General features: G+C 44.4%; 1 protein-coding gene across 1 annotated transcript in view; it reads left to right on the forward strand.

Annotated features, from left to right (window-relative positions):
* LOC109893033 (E3 ubiquitin-protein ligase RNF43) overlaps positions 1-16,757 on the forward strand; it is a 165,288-nt gene extending 148,531 nt beyond the window's left edge. The window contains exons 3-8 of the mRNA XM_020486027.2: positions 12,048-12,122; positions 12,295-12,429; positions 13,087-13,188; positions 14,212-14,485; positions 14,662-16,281; positions 16,615-16,757. Coding sequence (XP_020341616.1) covers positions 12,048-12,122; positions 12,295-12,429; positions 13,087-13,188; positions 14,212-14,485; positions 14,662-16,281; positions 16,615-16,640 — 2,232 coding nt within the window. The 3' untranslated portion in view covers positions 16,641-16,757. The remainder of the gene's footprint in view (positions 1-12,047; positions 12,123-12,294; positions 12,430-13,086; positions 13,189-14,211; positions 14,486-14,661; positions 16,282-16,614) is intronic.
* Positions 16,758-17,617: the final 860 nt, after the last annotated feature.

Genomic DNA, 17,617 nt, shown 5'->3' on the forward strand with positions numbered 1-17,617 from the left:
TTGAATACTTTTCTAATCAAGAAATATTGATGTTATAATTTTCTTCCACTTTATCATTACAGAGTATTTTGTGTCGATCGTTGACAAAAAAAATACAATTAAATCAATTTTATTACCACTTTTGTAACACAGCAAACTGTGGAAAAAGTCAAGGCACTTTGTTTTTTTTTACCTAACTTAGTTTAATTTGTAACTTTTATTTAACTACAGTAGGAACGTCAGATAAGAACAAACTCTTATTTACAGTGACAGCCTACCTGGGCAGCCTACCTGCCTTGTTCAGGGCAGAACAACAGATGTATTTTGTATTTACCTTGTCAGCTCGGGGATTCGATCCAGCAACCTTTCAGTTACTCGCCCAATGCTCTAACCACTAGGCTACCTGCTGCCCCTGTAAATTGCTCTGGATTAGGGTTGGATGGTATCCAGATTTTCATATCGTCTACAGTCCTTCTCTCAGCCCGAGATTTATGTTATTACCAGCTTAGTACACAAGGAGGCACCAAAAAAAACGGCAAAAAAGCCCATTGGGCGTCTATTTTCGGCATCAGAGTAATTTTGTGCTTCAGTTGCACTTTTCCGCTCGGATGAGAATTCACGAATGGGCATTCTATCACTAGATGCTCTGACTGATGTGTAGCTGCTTTTCTGTGGTACTTTCTCGGTCGGTGAAGCCAGCCTACTTTTCTCTTCTTCTTGTAAACTCATTTACTTAGGTGGCTGCCAGCCAAATAGCGTTGCACTTCTGTTGTCATCTGATTAAAATGAAGCTGATTTCTGACAAATGTGTGGCACTAATGTATTTTCTGTTAAGAAAAACTATAGTTGCACGTCCCTGATCACACTATTGTAGCAAAAAAAAACATTGTAGACTTTGAATATAAAACCCTACCCCTGTCAATACACAGATGGACTCACCTGCGCCCGCTTTCTCTGTGCTATTTACAAACAAACACGTTACTGCCTCAACTGTTCTGGGGAACTACTGTAAGCTTCATAATGTAAAATAATGTGACAGGTGAAATTAAGAAAGCGATCTTCTTTATCTCCTAACTTATTGCATAAGTTGAGTGCAGATATTTACACTAAACACAAATATAAACGCAACATGTAAACTGTTGGTCACATGTTTCCTGGCCTGAAATAAAAGATCCCAGAAATGTTCCATACGCACAAAAAGCTTATTTCTCTCAAATGTTGTGCACAAATTGGTTTATATCCCTGTTAGCGAGCATTTCTCGCCAAGATAATCCATACACCTGACAGGTTTGGCATACCAGGAAGCTGATTTAAACAGCATGATCATTACACAGCTGCACCTTGAGCTGGGGGCAATAAAAAGCCACTCTTAAATGTGCAGTTTTGTCACACAACACAATGCCACAGATGTTTCAATTTCTGAGGGAGCGTGCAATTGACATGCTGACTGCAGGAATGTCCACCAAAGCTTTTGCCAGAGATCTGAATGTTAATTTCTCTACCATAAGCCGCCTCCAATGACATTTTAGAGAATTTGTCAGTACATACAACCAGCTTCACAACCTCAGACCACGCCAGACCAGGATGTCCACATCCTTCACATTCTTCACCTGCGGGATTGTCGGAGACCAGTCACTCGGACAGCTGATGAAACTGTGAGTTTGCACAACTGAAGAAGAATTTCTGCACATAATTTCATAAACCGTCTCAGGGAAGCTCATCTATGTGGTTGTTGTTCTCACAAGGGTCTTGACCTGACTGCAGTTGGGCATTGTAACCGATTGGCATGCTGGAAAAGTGTGCTCTTCTCAGATGAATCATGGTTTCAACTGTTTTCTGATGTCAACGTTGTGAATAGAGTACCCCATAGAGGTGGTGGGGTTATGGTATGGGCAGGCATAAGCTACAGACAACAAACACAATTGCATTTTATTGATGGCAATTTGAATGCACAGTGACGATATCCTGAGGCCATTGTTGTGCCATTCATCCGTCGCCATTACCTCATGTTTATTTTCCAAGATGGCATAGCAGTTCAGATGTCTTTTGTCCTCGTCTTGTCGTGTCCCGTATAAAATATATATATATATATATATATATATATTTATATTTACAACTTTCTTCGCATACATTTTTATATTTTATTTTTATTTTCCATAAACTCATCTTCAAAACACTCTCCTGCAACTCTCCTCACCAATTTATATTTAAAAAAAAGAAAGTATTATTTACCTCAAATCTGTAATCCTCCATAGAAGCTAACCATAAGATAACCAGAAGCTAATCCAGAAGCTAGCCAGAAGCTAACCAGAAGCTAATCAGAAGCTAGTTAGCTTCTTTACTGGCTAATCGCTAGTATTCAGCTAACCACAGTTTGTGGTCATCAGCTATCCTTTAGCTCGAAAATCTATCGCCAGTTTTGTACGGCGCGGCTCGGACCGGAACATACCGGACCTATTTTTCTCTCCATGTCCCCGGATTTCTACCGCAAACTCTGGACATTTAGACCTGGATCTCACAGCTAGCTAACTGCTATCCGTGTGACTATCGGTTTATGTCGATTGCGGAGCAAACGTCAATTATTCCGGAGCTAGCCAGCTGAAGAGTTCCATCAGTCACTCCTGGGCTACAATCACCTATCCGGACCCGTTTTACTGCCAACGCGGAGCCCCACCGGGCCTTCACAACTGGACTACCGACGTTATCTGCCCGAGGGAGTTATCCGGCTGGCTCCTCCGTCGCGACGTTACCTCAACGCCCATCTGCGGTCTGCTAATCGTTAGCTGTCTTATCGGCTGCTATCTGAATAGACCTATCGGACAATTTATTTTATTTATTTATTTATTATTCTTTTTTAATGTATTTTTTTATTATTATTATTTTTGCGAATTCGATTGATCCCCTCTACCACACGGAACCCCCCTTGGTTTACCTCCACTGTATTCACATCCTACCATACCTTTGTCTGTACATTATACCTTGAAGCTATTTTATCGCCCCCAGAAACCTCCTTTTACTCTCTGTTCCAGACGTTCTAGACGACCAATTCTTATTGCTTTAGCCGTACCCTTATCCTACTCCTCCTCTGTTCCTCTGGCGATGTAGAGGTGAATCCAGGGCTTGCAGTGCCTAGCTCCACTCCTATTCCCCAGGCGCTCTCTTTTGATGACTTCTGTAACCGTAATAACCTTGGTTTCATGCATGTTAACATTAGAAGCCTCCTCCCAAAGTGTGTTTTATTCACTGCTTTAGCACACTCTGCCAACCCGGATGTTCTAGCTGTGTCTGAATCCTGGCTTAGGAATTTTCATCCCAAACTACAACATTTTCAGACAAGATAGAACTGCCAAAGGGGGCGGTGTTGCAATCTACTGCAAAGATAGCCTGCAGAGTTCTGTCCTACTATCCAGGTCTGTACCCAAACAATTTGAACTTCTACTTTTAAAAATCCACCTCTCTAAAAACAAGTCTCTCACCGTTGCCGCCTGCTATAGACCACCCTCTGCCCCCAGCTGTGCTCTGGACACCATATGTGAACTGATTGCCCCCCATCTATCTTCAGAGCTCGTGCTGCTAGGCGACCTAAACTGGAACATGCTTAACACCCCAGCCATCCTACAATCTAAGCTTGATGCCCTCAATCTCACACAAATTATCAATGAACCTACCAGGTACCTCCCCAAAGCCTTAAACACGGGCACCCTCATTGATATCATCCTAACCAACTTGCCCTCTAAATACACCTCTGCTGTCTTCAACCAAGATCTCAGCGATCACTGCCTCATTGCCTGCATCCGTAATGGGTCAGCGGTCAGACCTCCACTCATCACTGTCAAACGCTCCCTGAAACACTTCAGCGAGCAGGCCTTTCTAATCGACCTGGCCGGGGTATCCTGGAAGGATATTGATCTCATCCTGTCAGTAGAGGATGCATGGTTATTTTTTTTAAATGCCTTCCTAACCATCTTAAATAAGCATGCCCCATTCAAGAAATTTAGAACCAGGAACAGATATAGCCCTTGGTTCTCCCCAGACCTGACTGCCCTTAACCAACACAAAAACATCCTATGGCGTTCTGCATTAGCATCGAACAGCCCCCGTGATATGCTGCTGTTCAGGGAAGCTAGAAACCATTATACACAGGCAGTTAGAAAAGCCAAGGCTAGCTTTTTCAAGCAGAAATGTGCTTCCTGCAACACTAACTCAAAAAAGTTCTGGGACACTGTAAAGTCCATGGAGAATAAGAACACCTCCTCCCAGCTGCCCACTGCACTGAATATAGGAAATACTGTCACCACTGATAAATCCACTATAATTGAGAATTTCAATAAGCATTTTTCTACGGCTGGCCATGCTTTCCACCTGGCTACTCCTACCCCGGTCAACAGCACTGCACCCCCCACAGCAACTCGCCCAAGCCCTCCCCATTTCTCCTTTTCCCAAATCCAGTCAGCTGATGTTCTGAAAGAGCTGCAAAATCTGGACCCCTACAAATCAGCCGGGCTAGACAATCTGGACCTTTTCTTTCTAAAATTATCTGCCAAAATTGTTGCCACCCCTATAACTAGCCTGTTCAACCTCTCTTTCGTGTCGTCTGAGATTCCCAAAGATAGGAAAGCAGCTGTGGTCATCCCCCTCTTCAAAGGGGGGGACACTCTTGACCCAAACTGCTACAGACCTATATCTATCCTACCCTGCCTTTCTAAGGTCTTCGAAAGCCAAGTCAACAAACAGATTACCGACCATTTCGAATCTCACCATACCTTCTCTGCTATGCAATCTGGTTTCAGAGCTGGTCATGGGTGCACCTCAGCCACGCTCAAGGTCCTAAACGATATCTTAACCGCCATCGATAAGAAACATTACTGTGCAGCCGTATTCATTGATCTGGCCAAGGCTTTCGACTCTGTCAATCACCACATCCTCATCGGCAGACTCGACAGCCTTGGTTTCTCAAATGATTGCCTCGCCTGGTTCACCAACTACTTCTCTGATAGAGTTCAGTGTGTCAAATCGGAGGGTCTGCTGTCCGGACCTCTGGCAGTCTCTATGGGGGTGCCACAGGGTTCAATTCTTGGACCGACTCTCTTCTCTGTATACATCAATGATGCCGCTCTTGCTGCATCATTGATTGGTTAGACTGTAAACTCTCCTTCCAGACCCACATCAAACTTCTCCAATCCAAAGTTAAATATAGAATTGGCTTCCTATTTTGCAACAAAGCATCCTTCACTCATGCTGCCAAACATACCCTTGTAAAACTGACCATCCTACCAATCCTCAACTTTGGCGAAGTCATTTACAAAATAGCTTCCAATACCCTACTCAACCGATTGAATGCAGTCTATCACAGTGCAATCCGTTTTGTCACCAAAGCCCCATAAACTACCCACCATTGCGACCTGTAGGCCCTCGCTTCATACTCGTCGCCAAACCCACTGGCTCCATGTCATCTACAAGACCCTGCTAGGTAAAATCCCCCCTTATCTCCCCCTTATCTCAGCTCGCTGGTCACCATAGCATCACCCACGCACGTGCTCCAGCAGGTATATCTCTCTGGTCACCCCCAAAACCAATTCTTTCTTTGGCCGCCTCTCCTTCCAGTTCTCTGCTGCCAATGACTGGAACGAACTACAAAAATCTCTGAAACTGGAAACACTTATCTCCCTCACTAACTTTAAGCACCAATGGTCAGCACCTCACATATTACTGCACATGTACATAGCCCACCTATAATTTAGCCCAAACAACTACCTCTTTCCCTACTGTATTTATTTTATGTATTTATTTATTTAGCTCCTTTGCACTCCATTATTTTTATTTCTACTTTGCACATTCTTCCACTGCAAATCTACCATTCCAGTGTTTTACTTGCTATATTGTATTTACTTTGCCACCATGGCCTTTTTTTGCCTTTACCTCCCTTATTTCACCTCATTTGCTCACATCGTATATAGACTTGTTTATACTGTATTATTGACTGTATGTTTGTTTTACTCCATGTGTAACTCTGTGTCGTTGTATGTGTCGAACTGCCTTGCTTTATCTTGGCCAGGTCGCAATTGTAAATGAGAACTTGTTCTCAACTTGCCTACCTGGTTAAATAAAGGTGAAATAAAAAATACAAAATGTTTCAGCATGATAATGCACGGGCCCCATGTCGCAAGGATCTTCCATGGTCTGCATGCTCACCAGAGCAAGTTCGGGATGCTCTAGATAGACGTGTACGACATGTTCCAGTTTCCGCTAATATCCAGCAACTTGGCACAGCCTTTAAAGAGGAGTGGGACAACATTCCACAGGCAACAATCAACCGCCTGATCAACTCTATTCGAAGGAGATGTGTCGCACGGCTTGAAGTAAATGGTGGTCACACCAGATACTGACTAGTTTTCTGATTCACGCCCCTACCTTTTTTTATTTAAGGTATCTGTGACCAACAGATGCATATCTATATTCCCAGTCATGTGAAATCCATTGATCGGTAGATAGAAAGCACCTAGACTTGGCGTTTGAGCCAAAAACAAACTCTCCACTTGTGCCATCATGACAGATTTAACTTCATACAAATGTCATCAATTAAAGTAAATCAAATGATTTTGTTTCGTGTACTTAAAAAGTAGCTACAAATATTTATTTATTTAAATTGACTTTAATTGATGACATTTGTATGAAGTTAAATCTGTCATGATGGCACAAGTGGAGAGTTAGTTTTTGGCTCAAACGCCAAGTGGAGGTGCTTTCTATCTACCGATCAAATCTGTCCTATCATGTTGTTGTATCACTAGGATGGATGTTTGCTAACCACAAAGCTGGCTGTTACAGTACTGTTCCTCCGACCATAACAAAACAGGAATGTTTCCACATACATTTTGGCTCTCATTGCCTTGTTTTAGTCTGCATTTATTTGTTAAAGGGATTGTAAAAGAATAAATAAACGTTAAATATAATTCCAAGAGTCATGTCATAGCATGAGTTCTTTCTGTTATTTGAGTTTGTTTCCTTTCCGGCTTTGTGGCTTCACAGAAACCTATGGGATTATTAGCCAGCATTTGACCACTGCCACCGGTCCACATTGTGATACTATAATGGCATAATAGAATATTATGATGTATTCCTGAAATGGCTACTGCGGTTCTTTAGTGGAGTAGTCTTGCAGCTCTGTGGTCGAGGCCATTTAAATGTATTTAGTAGGGAGAGAGTGTGTGTGTGTGTCTGTGTGTCTGTCTGTGTGTGTGTGTGTGTGTGTGTGTGTGTGTGTGTGTGTGTGTGTGTGTGTGGGTGTGGGTGTGTGTGTGCTTGTCCTCAGTACAATACCACAAGTATAGTTTTTTCTCCATTTATTACCTCGATTAGAAGACATGTGCTTCTTGCTTGGTAGAGAACTATTGAACTCCAGGTAAAGCAGATTCCCACATGTTGAAGCTCTGCTTCTTCTTACTCATGTCGCTGCGCCCCATTTAGTCTCATGCTGCGTACTACAATTACAGCCCAAATGAAATGATGGGTTGGAGGTTGTCGACTTGGGCAGTAGACAAGCATTGGACGTTACAACAAAGGGATACATGTACATGTTCATTTTCTATCTGACCTTCTTATGACCGTTGACACTGTGAACTTTGATCCCAACCCTAGTCATCTGAGTGGCTCGAGGTAGAGGAATACTGGACCATTAGAATATGCAGTATGCCCCACTTTCCCACATTGACACTCATAATACACGCACGCACACACACAGACAGACAGACAGATGCCGTATCTTAATTTGAACTAGTTTCTCACAGCAGACAAATAATCCTGCGGGAACAGGAAATGTGAAATATTATGTGGATTATAATTAATGGACATTTTTTGTAAGGGTTGATAAATGTTTTGTTAGGGCAAATCAAGTCTGAAATGACAAATTACAAACTTTAGAAGCCTTTTTAAACCTTGAATAGACTTTAAGTTTGCATATCCTGCTGTGCAAGAAAATCCATGCAACAACATGATGATCAAGTTTAGATGCGGCATCTGTACAGTACTCAACAGCTTTTACATGTCACAATACCCACTCAGGAAACAGGGGAAGGAGGGGTGCACCTCTAGCTCTTGACAGTTTGTGTATACAGTCAAATGAAATGAGTGTGTTTCTAGTCATGTATTAACTCTTTTTCTTGTCATGTATTAACTTTCCCTTTTGGTTTTTTGAAGTGTTAAAAAGTGATCGGAGTTCAATGGAGCCGTTCCTCTAACTGTTTTTTTCATTAACTTGTGATAAATGGTTTAGCTGAGTGATGTCTTCACCTGGATTTGTGGTGTGTGTGTGTGCGCGTGTGTGTGCGCGTGTGTGTGTGTGTGTGTGTGTGTGTGTGTGTGTGTGTGTGTGTGTGTGTGTGTGTGTGTGTGTGTGTGTGTGTGTGTGTGTGTGTGTGTGTGTGTGTGTGTGTGTGTGTGTGTGTGTGTGTGTGTGTGTGTGTGTGTGTGTGTGTGTGTGTGTGTGTGTGTGTGCGTGCGTGCGTGCGTGCGTGCGTGCGTGCGTGCGTGTGTGTTTACCTCTTGGCTCCCTGCCACCTGGGGCTGATTTTAACCTGCTAGACATTGTTTAGTGTTGTGTTTGACCTGGATGATCAGTTGTTTCAGCTTGCGGCTCCACTTCATTAAAGACATTGGCAGCCATTCAGTCATTCAACCAGGAACGCAACCCTCTTCACAGCATGTGTTGAGACATTGATGAAAAGGTTGATCTCAATGATTTATTCAGGGACACTCTTAAAATGCCTTTGGTTATTGTAGAGTACACCAACTTATTCTTATTCAGAAAGCTATATTTTCCCAACATTGGGGAATTTGTATGTAAACATTACATAATGCAAACCTCATAGAACCTTTCAGGACAGGGCCCATATGAGCTCTTTAGAAAGGGAAAAGGCTAGGGATAGATACAGGCTAGGGATAGAAAAGGCTAGGGATAGATACAGGCTAGGGATAGAAAAGGCTAGGGATAGATACAGGCTAGGGATAGAAAAGGCTAGGGATAGATACAGGCTAGGGATAGAAAAGGCTAGGGATAGATACAGGCTAGGGATAGATACAGGCTAGGGATAGATACAGGCTAGGGATAGATACAGGCTAGGGATAGAAAAGGCTAGGGATAGATACAGGCTAGGGATAGAAAAGGCTAGGGATAGAAAAGGCTAGGGATAGATACAAATATCGGTTCACCAATATTATCGGCCGATATTGGCCTTTTAACGCTTTATCGGTTTTGGCAGATAATAAATAGGATGAAAAAAGGGAATCTCATGCTTGTCTGAAGACTTGGGGCCATTCTCGTGATGTCATTATTGTCACAATGTATGAAATCAACATTTGAAGCATAGTTATTGGACAATTGCTCTTTTGGATGGCAATTTTACATTTTATTCATTTGGCAGACACATATCCAGAGCGGTTAAGGTTAATTGCCTTGCTCTTTTCACCAAGTCGGCTTGGGAATTCAAACCAGCGACCTTTCGGTTACTGGTCCAACACTTAATCATTGGGCTACCTGCCGCCCCAATTTATGAGAATTCTGTTTGGGGAAAAATTACACTTTTTAATTTCCCCACTGTAAAACAGTACATTGGCAGATATATCGGTACGGAAAGTTTTGACCCCCAAAAATCGGAATCAGTATCGGACCCCAAAAAATATATCGGTTAGGCTCTAAGATACAGGAGGTGCTGGGTCAGTTGTGCCGTAGTGTATGTTCTGTCCTCCGGTTTCCACCCACTGGACATACATTTCAACATGAAAATGTTTGGTTGAGACATTGATCAATGAGATTTCACCTTTTATTCACCCACTCAAAAAGACAGCCAGAAGTTGATGCTTTCAACCATCTAAAAGCGTAACCAAATTCCAATGTTAAAACAATGTCAGATTTGGGGGTTTCGTTGTCATCTGAATGTGTTATCACTGCGCTTTCAACCATTTATAACCAGAACCAGAACAATATTGACTGTCCTTCATGTCTCTAAGTAATGATGGACTATCGTTTCTCTTTGCTTATTTGAGCTGTACTTGCCGTAATATGGTCTTTTACCAAATAGTGTTACCTTGTCACAACACAACTGATTGGCTCAAATGCATTAAGAAGGAAAACTATTCCACAATTGAACTGGGTGCCTGCAGGCTGACTACAGTTGTCAATCGAACAGTGTTTCCTCCAACACGTGGGTGCAGCTGACTTCCAGGTTAAGGAGTGTGGTTTGACGGGTCATGTTTTGGAGGGCACATGACTCGACTTTTGCCTCTCCCAAACCTGTTGGGGAGTTGCAGCAATGAGACAAAATCGAGAGGAAAAAATGAATAGGATCAAATCAACCTTTATTTCATGTTTGATTTAATTTGGTCCAATTCTTTAACTTAGATGTTTGATTGCGATGAATACGTGAATCCACCATTCCAAATGACTAATTACTCATCTGTAGAAAAACTGGAATTAAGCCAGACTAAGTCAGTGTCTCAACAGATACACAGATGGGACTAGCTAAGCAGAAGATCTCCTTCAAATGTTGATATTTTTTGCTGTGTTGACAGTCAAACACAATTTAATATCCAGTTTGTCTACAAATTCATTACTGAGATAGATGTTGGATTCACGTCTCCATCTCAACCAAAAATCTAAATTTATAGAATAGGACTAAATCTAATCAAACTTTAAATGCACTTTAAATTAAGTTTGATTGGATTTAGTCCTATTCTTTAACTTAGATTTTTGGTTGAGATTGAGACGTGAATCCTACATATTATTGATTAACTTGAAAATTCAATTTGAAATCAACCAAAGCTTGAAACCCTAGTCCTTGAATGTATTGTCTGTTTTTAGTTGAACCGTAGGTTGAATTGAAACAATAGCTGTTGATGACTTTGAAAACGCTATATAGGCCTAAATACTATCATCGATGAAATACGATTTGTAAAGTATGGTTACATTTCATTTGCTCTGTTAAACCTACCCTTTGGATTGACTTCGATGGCAATAGTGAATATATTTAGAACTCTCAATAGTTATTCTCACGATAGCACATCGGGAGTAGTCAGTGACAAATATAAAAGCTGGGTTGGGTCTGGTTAAAACCCTTGATGGGAGACTAAATTAATAGTTGTACATCAACTCTCCAGTAGGAGGTGCTGCCCAGCCTATTTATTTTTTCTTCTGATAGTGAATATAACGTTGAAGATCTGACGTTGTTCAAAGGTACAAATGTAACATATTTGATACAAGGTTTGCCTATGTTGAAAATTGGTTACAATGATGACATAATCCTGTGGTTGAAATCTCACCCTCAAAACAACAGTGATTACAAATCCAATGTATTTTCCACGTAGATGCTTACGTTGAAACAACTCATTTGTGCCTAGTGGGCAGTAGTGTACTCTCTGCTTCCAGGTTCCCCAGCCCTGCTGCTCTGCTGCCATGTTTGTTTTGGTGTGAAACTGGAGATGGCATACAGTCCTCCCTCAGCACACGTTACCACAACACAGCCCCTCTCTGCCCTCTCATTGCTCTCTCTCTACCCCACCCCTCCACGTGCCCTGCTGCAGGCACCTCTACCTTCTCATGTGTTCTCTGTCCAACCCTCTCTCACTCCCCCATCTCCTGTCTTGTCCGGGCTTAACAATGTTATTATGTGTGTCACTGTCAAGCAGAGGTGTACTCCATTAAGAATAGTGCTTGTGCTGTGCAGGCTGCAGTCTTTTCCCATTCAATAATACTGTGTGTAGTGTGTTGTCTAGAGCCAGCCAGGTTGGGATTGTGTAAGGAAGAAGGGCTGTAATTTGACTTTGTTTGGCATTTGGAGACAGTGGGGTATGACTGCCATGAAGTCTTGACTATGCAAACCATGTACAGTAGAAGATTACTACACTGCTTCGAAATACAGGGGAGTTTTGTTTTGCACTCTATTGTGAGATCCAATTGTGAGATTTTCATTTTATCTTCTCTCCTTTCTCTCTCTTCCTCCCCGCTCTCTCGCGTTCTTTCTCCTCTTTATAACAACATGTTATGTTAACAGTCATCTCTCCTGTGTCGTCTCCCTCAGGCTCGCCTGGCACTGGAGAGAGGTGCTCAGGCTGTCATCTTCGATGTCACCGACGACAAAGACGCTGCTCTCGAGGTGAGGAATGGTGGAAACCATCAGAGAGAGCAGAGGACAATAAAGTAGCATAGCCTGACCTGACCGAGAGAGACAAAATTGTTTTAGTGTTACTGATTTATCAATGATTCATTTTCTGTCTTCCCCTCCTCTATCCATTGTATGTCTTCCCCCAACACACACACACGTGTAGCTGCATGAGTCTGACTCCCTGCCGCTTCCGGTGGTGCTGGTGAAGGCTAAGGATGCTGAGGAGCTGATGGGACTGGTTAACAAGAACGAGGAGGCTAGAGTCCGCATCGACATCAAAAAAGAGGACCCAAAATGGGTAAGGAACAAAATACACACATGCCGAATATCACATATTATTATTATTATTATATAATAAATACATGATATATGTTTTTATACATGTTTTCTATTTATTATATAGCCATATATATATATATATATATAGCCGTATTGTATTTATTATTATTATTATTATATATATGCATATGAAGAGACACATAATGGAAGTTGTTCGTTACATTCCCTCAAAGGTCCGCTCTAAATGCATGTCTCTGTAACGGGATTCTTCCTGGGAAGGAGAGGCGGACCAAAATGCAGCGTGGTTATAATTCATGGTTCTTTAATAACTTAACTATACATGAATAAACTACAAAACAAGAAACGTGAAAACCCGAAACAGTCCCGTGTGGTACAAACACTGACACAGGAGACAACCACCCACAAAACCCAACACAAAACAGGCTACCTAAATATGGCTCCCAATCAGAGACAATGACTAACACCTGCCTCTGATTGAGAACCATATCAGGCCCAAACACAGAAACAGACAAACAAGACATCCAACATAGAATGCCCACTCAGATCACACCCTGACCAAACAAAACAGAAACATACAAAGCAAACTATGGTCAGGGTGTGACAGTCTCCCAATCTCTACTATGAAATAACATTCACTCTTTCTCTCTCTTTCCAGCCCCACTATGATGTTGGTATCTTGCTCACTATAGTCCTGGCTATTCTGGCCATCGTTCTGATCTTTGCCTTCCGGTACCGATGCAAGTCCAACAGAACCTGGGTGAGTCAGTCAACAACACATACACTTTACACAAGTCTCAATAAAAAAAAGCCTTTATCTCTGCAAAATGCAGCCATCTTAAAGTGGTTTAGGTCTGGGCCCGGTTGCATAAAACATCCCTTAATGCATCATTTTCCCTTACCTAAGGGAATTGTTTAAGGGTGTTGCAGAGAGCCCCTCAAACCTTTCCTTAGGTAACGGCATCATTTAAGGGTTTTACAGTAGTTTGAAGGAACATATGGCAGAAAGAGTCTCTGGTACTATGGAGACGACCTGATTCACTGACTGAACATCTCATCAAAGAGATGCATTTTTGGGGGATCTCAAAATATAATTTTTACATTCAAGACAGGTGAAACAAATTGATTCAGAAGATAAACACGTTTATGTTAGTTACTTTTTTCTCAGCTATTACTTTCTATCACATCAAGTGAACCTTGAGTAGCTAGATAGATAGCTCACCAACAGCTTTGTAGCCATGGATTGTGCACCTTACATTGTTTAACTAAGTAGCTGGCTGGTGGATGTTTTCCTTTTGAAACCAGGGCAGAGGAAAGCAACATGTTGGATTCACCTCTCCATCTCACCCAAGAATCAAAGTTAAAGAATAAGACTAGGGCCTCCCGAGTGGCACTGCTGTCTAAGGTGCATTGCACAAATACTGTTTACATTGATATCCATACAGAATGAAGCACTTAAGGGACTGCATGGGCACCCTTAACTTTTTCACTTCATTTAAAGGGAAAATTCACCTTAATATGTTTTGTGCAACTGACTTAAAGTTAGGGAGACTTGAAGCAAAAAGATAAGGGGAAAATTAACTTACGATGTTTTATACAACCAGGTTTTGTACTCTAACTGTCGACCAAACACAAAAGAAAGTGTCCACTGTATATACAGCTCGAACATACACCAGAAAACCCTCAGAGAGGAGCAAAATGTGAACTTTGAGACATCTCAGTCAGTTCTGAAGTCCAGTTCTCTAACCTCCGTCCCACACGGCCTCTTCCTCTATGACCACAGGACTCAGTCCATCAGCAGACCATGCGAGCCATCAGTCGTCTGGAGACGCGAATGTACAGCTCTCAGGGCTGCGGGGGCTCACAGCGCCACCGTGGGGGCTGGGGGTCTAATAGCAGTTCCAACTCCAGCCCCGTCTGTGCCATCTGTCTGGAGGAGTTCCTGGATGGACAGGACCTGAGGATCATCTCGTGTGCTCATGAGTTCCATAAGGAGTGTGTGGACCCCTGGTTGCTGCAGCACCGCACCTGTCCTCTCTGCATGCACAACATCATGGGTAATGACATCGCATGACCACTAGGGGACGCCTACAACAGGCCTTAGAATGGGGGAAGCACAAGACTACATTACCCACTCTTGAGCACAAGTACATTTTTCCACAAAAAATCCAGTTTTATAAACTGTGTGTGTGTGTGTAGTCTGCTTTACTGTGTGTATTCCTATGCTCCACAGGTACAGAGCTGTCACGTCAGCCCCAGAGGAGCAGACTGCAGCAGACCCCCGAGCACAGCCAGGGTTTCCTGCACCCCCACCCCTACCCACACGCCTTCCCCCAGCATCCCATCCCCTTCTCCATGAGGCCTCACTACCCCCGTGGCCCCTCCGGCCCCTACCCCTCCCTGAGCCACTACAGCAGCTCCCCACCCCTGGACCCCCAGACGCTCCGCTTCCTCCCTAGCTGGCCTCTTGGCTCCGGCTGTGGATACATCCACCCTACAGAGGGCCCCGGGAGGCCTCACAAGGCCGGGAGCAGCTGCAGGACAGCAGGTCACCCTCTGGGGTCCCACTACGGCCCCAGGTCCCACCGCTCCTGCCACGCCTACCGCTCCGGCTGCCCTGCCCAGCGCAGCAACTCCAGTTCCAGGCTCCACCACACCCCCTCCTTTGCTCCCCGCACCTCCGAAGGGGGAGCCCATAGCCGGGGGGCCGAGGGAGGCAGCTGCTCTGGGGGGAGCTACCGGACGGAGCGCAGTGGCTACCTGGCAGACGGGCCGGCCAGTGACTCCAGCTCTGGCCCCTGTCACGGTTCATCCAGTGACTCGGTGCTCAACTGTACCGACGTGTCCCTGCAGGGTGTGTATGGTAGCTGGTCCACGTTCCGCAGCTCCCTGAGCAGTGACTATGATCCGTTTGTGTACTACGGGCCGGGTTTGGGACGGACAGGCCGCAGGGACAGCATGGAGGCAGGGGCCCAGAGACCAAGGTCCCTGGACTCAGTGATGAACAGAGACAGAGGACGAGGGAGCCCTGAGGAGCAGCCGCAGGCTGTGTTTAGCCACGTCCACTACCACCGCCACAGACACCACCACTACGGAGAGGACGGGGAGCGGGAGCGGGAGCACGCCCAGGGACAGGGGCCAGGCAGGGGGTCAGACGAGGAGCAGGGGGCTGCTGTTGCTATTGGCTCTGATACTGGTTCTCCCCCGGCTCTGGACAAGGACTTCCCAGTGTGCCCTCTGAAGCACAGCCCCTGTCAGTGCCCTAAGGCAGAACACACAGACAGTACAGAGGTCCACGGCCACGGAATAGAGGGTCAGGACCATGAGCTTAGCCTCAGCCCCCCGTCAGGCCCCCCTCCTGCCCTGGTAGCACCAGCACCCTTAGCAGCCCCAGCCCCCTGCTGCCACCAGGACCACGGCCGTGGAGGCCACCCCCACCGGAGGGCAGACCGGCTCGGCGGCTGCGTCCTCGACGGCCCCTCGGTGCTCTTCCACCAGAGCCTGGAACTGCAGGATGACTGTAGCATCCACATTCACTACGGCCAGGGCCCCAGCTACTGCTGCCCCCCGCCTGACCTGCCCATGCCTGTGCCTTTCATTCTGGACTCTGGGGGTATGGGGGCCCTAGGGGGCCTAGAGGACTGGTCCTGCTGTGGAGGGCCCCACCATGTAGTGTGGCAGAAGCGGGTGCAGCAGGCCCACTCTGAGCCCCAGTTGCTGGGGCCAGGACTGGGGGGCCCTATGGACAGACCCCCGCCCCCATGCAGCAGGCGTCACCACGGTCACCACAGCCCAGCGCACGACCGCAACACAGACTTTTGTTTATACTGCCAAACATTACACAACAATCAGGGTGGGTGTTCAATCAGTCCTTATATTATAGCTACATGTGATGTGAACAGCTGCTCCCGTATTCTAACTTGAATGTGCTAGTATATTCTATGGCTCTATTGCACTTTCTGCGATTCTTTGCGTCTCCTCACCGCCGAATCAGACGAATTGGAGGGAAGTTTAATTGAATTACATTTTGGGAAAGAAGGCAAGGAGAGAAGATGCGATTAATCGAGGGAAGATCATTTAGAAAGATGCCCATTTGTGTTATTCTTCCTGCCATCCTGTGTGTCATATGAGTGTCTCTGTGTGTTAGAGAGGTAAGTAAACCTATTGTCTGTTTCTCTCCCTCCAGGATCAGAGGAGGAGTCCGGTGTGTGATAACTAACTAACTCGAGAGGTGCATCCCCAAACTCATGCTGCTACGTACACAGGTGCCGGAATGGACAAACACGTCATCGGCGGCCATCTTTCTCAAGTCTTCAAAATAATTCCACATGAAATACCTGCATTCAAACTACACTTCCCAGAATCCCCCAGTCAGTGCTGAGTTACATCTGTCAACAGAGATCAAAATGAGTTAGATTATGATTATTTTGAACATTTGTTTCTTTTGACCATCAAATCAATGAAAACACAAGTCAAGTAGAGACCTGAAATTGCTCATATTCGTTGTTGAATTCAAGTATGTCAATGTGTTTGATTTAGACTTTTCTTGTCGCTAAGTGGTGTACTTGTTTCAAGATGGAGACTGACTGGGAGATGCTGGGAAAACAACTCCTACATCACAAAGGGGAAATTTGTTTTATTCTCTTCTGCCTTGTTGTTTTGTTTTGTAAATTACACGAAGAATTAAATACCGACATGATATTACAAGTTCCCAGTTTGCCTTAGTGACCGCTAGGAATTCTCACTGCTCAGGACTTGAGCCTTGATTCACAGTACGAAACTCCCCTACTGTTTCTCTCAGTAGAAATCACATGGACAAATTGGATATCTAATTCCTTGAGTAGTTAAGCACTTAATCGATTATATTATGAGGTACTACTCAGTAATACTTGATTTTCCCTCATTACCCCCATAGATGCTCAGTTGGAGGTTTCTTGCTCTTTCCAGCCTGCCTCAAATCAGATTCAGAAATGTGTTCCAGTGGCGTAGGTATCGCAAAGGTACTCAGAGCTACAGAAAAGAGCCTAGAAGCTTCTCTCTGGGCAACCTGCCCCATTGGGGGAAAAGTTATTTTCTTAGCCGGCCTTACAAGCAGTGTGCATCCTGAGAGGTCACTAGAGGCTAGCATGGGGACTTGTGTTGGTTAATTCAATAATGGCAGCTGCTTCCATCACATTTTGTTTGCTTTG

This window comes from Oncorhynchus kisutch, linkage group LG6, assembly GCF_002021735.2.
Source record: "Oncorhynchus kisutch isolate 150728-3 linkage group LG6, Okis_V2, whole genome shotgun sequence".
Classification (NCBI taxonomy): domain Eukaryota; kingdom Metazoa; phylum Chordata; class Actinopteri; order Salmoniformes; family Salmonidae; genus Oncorhynchus; species Oncorhynchus kisutch.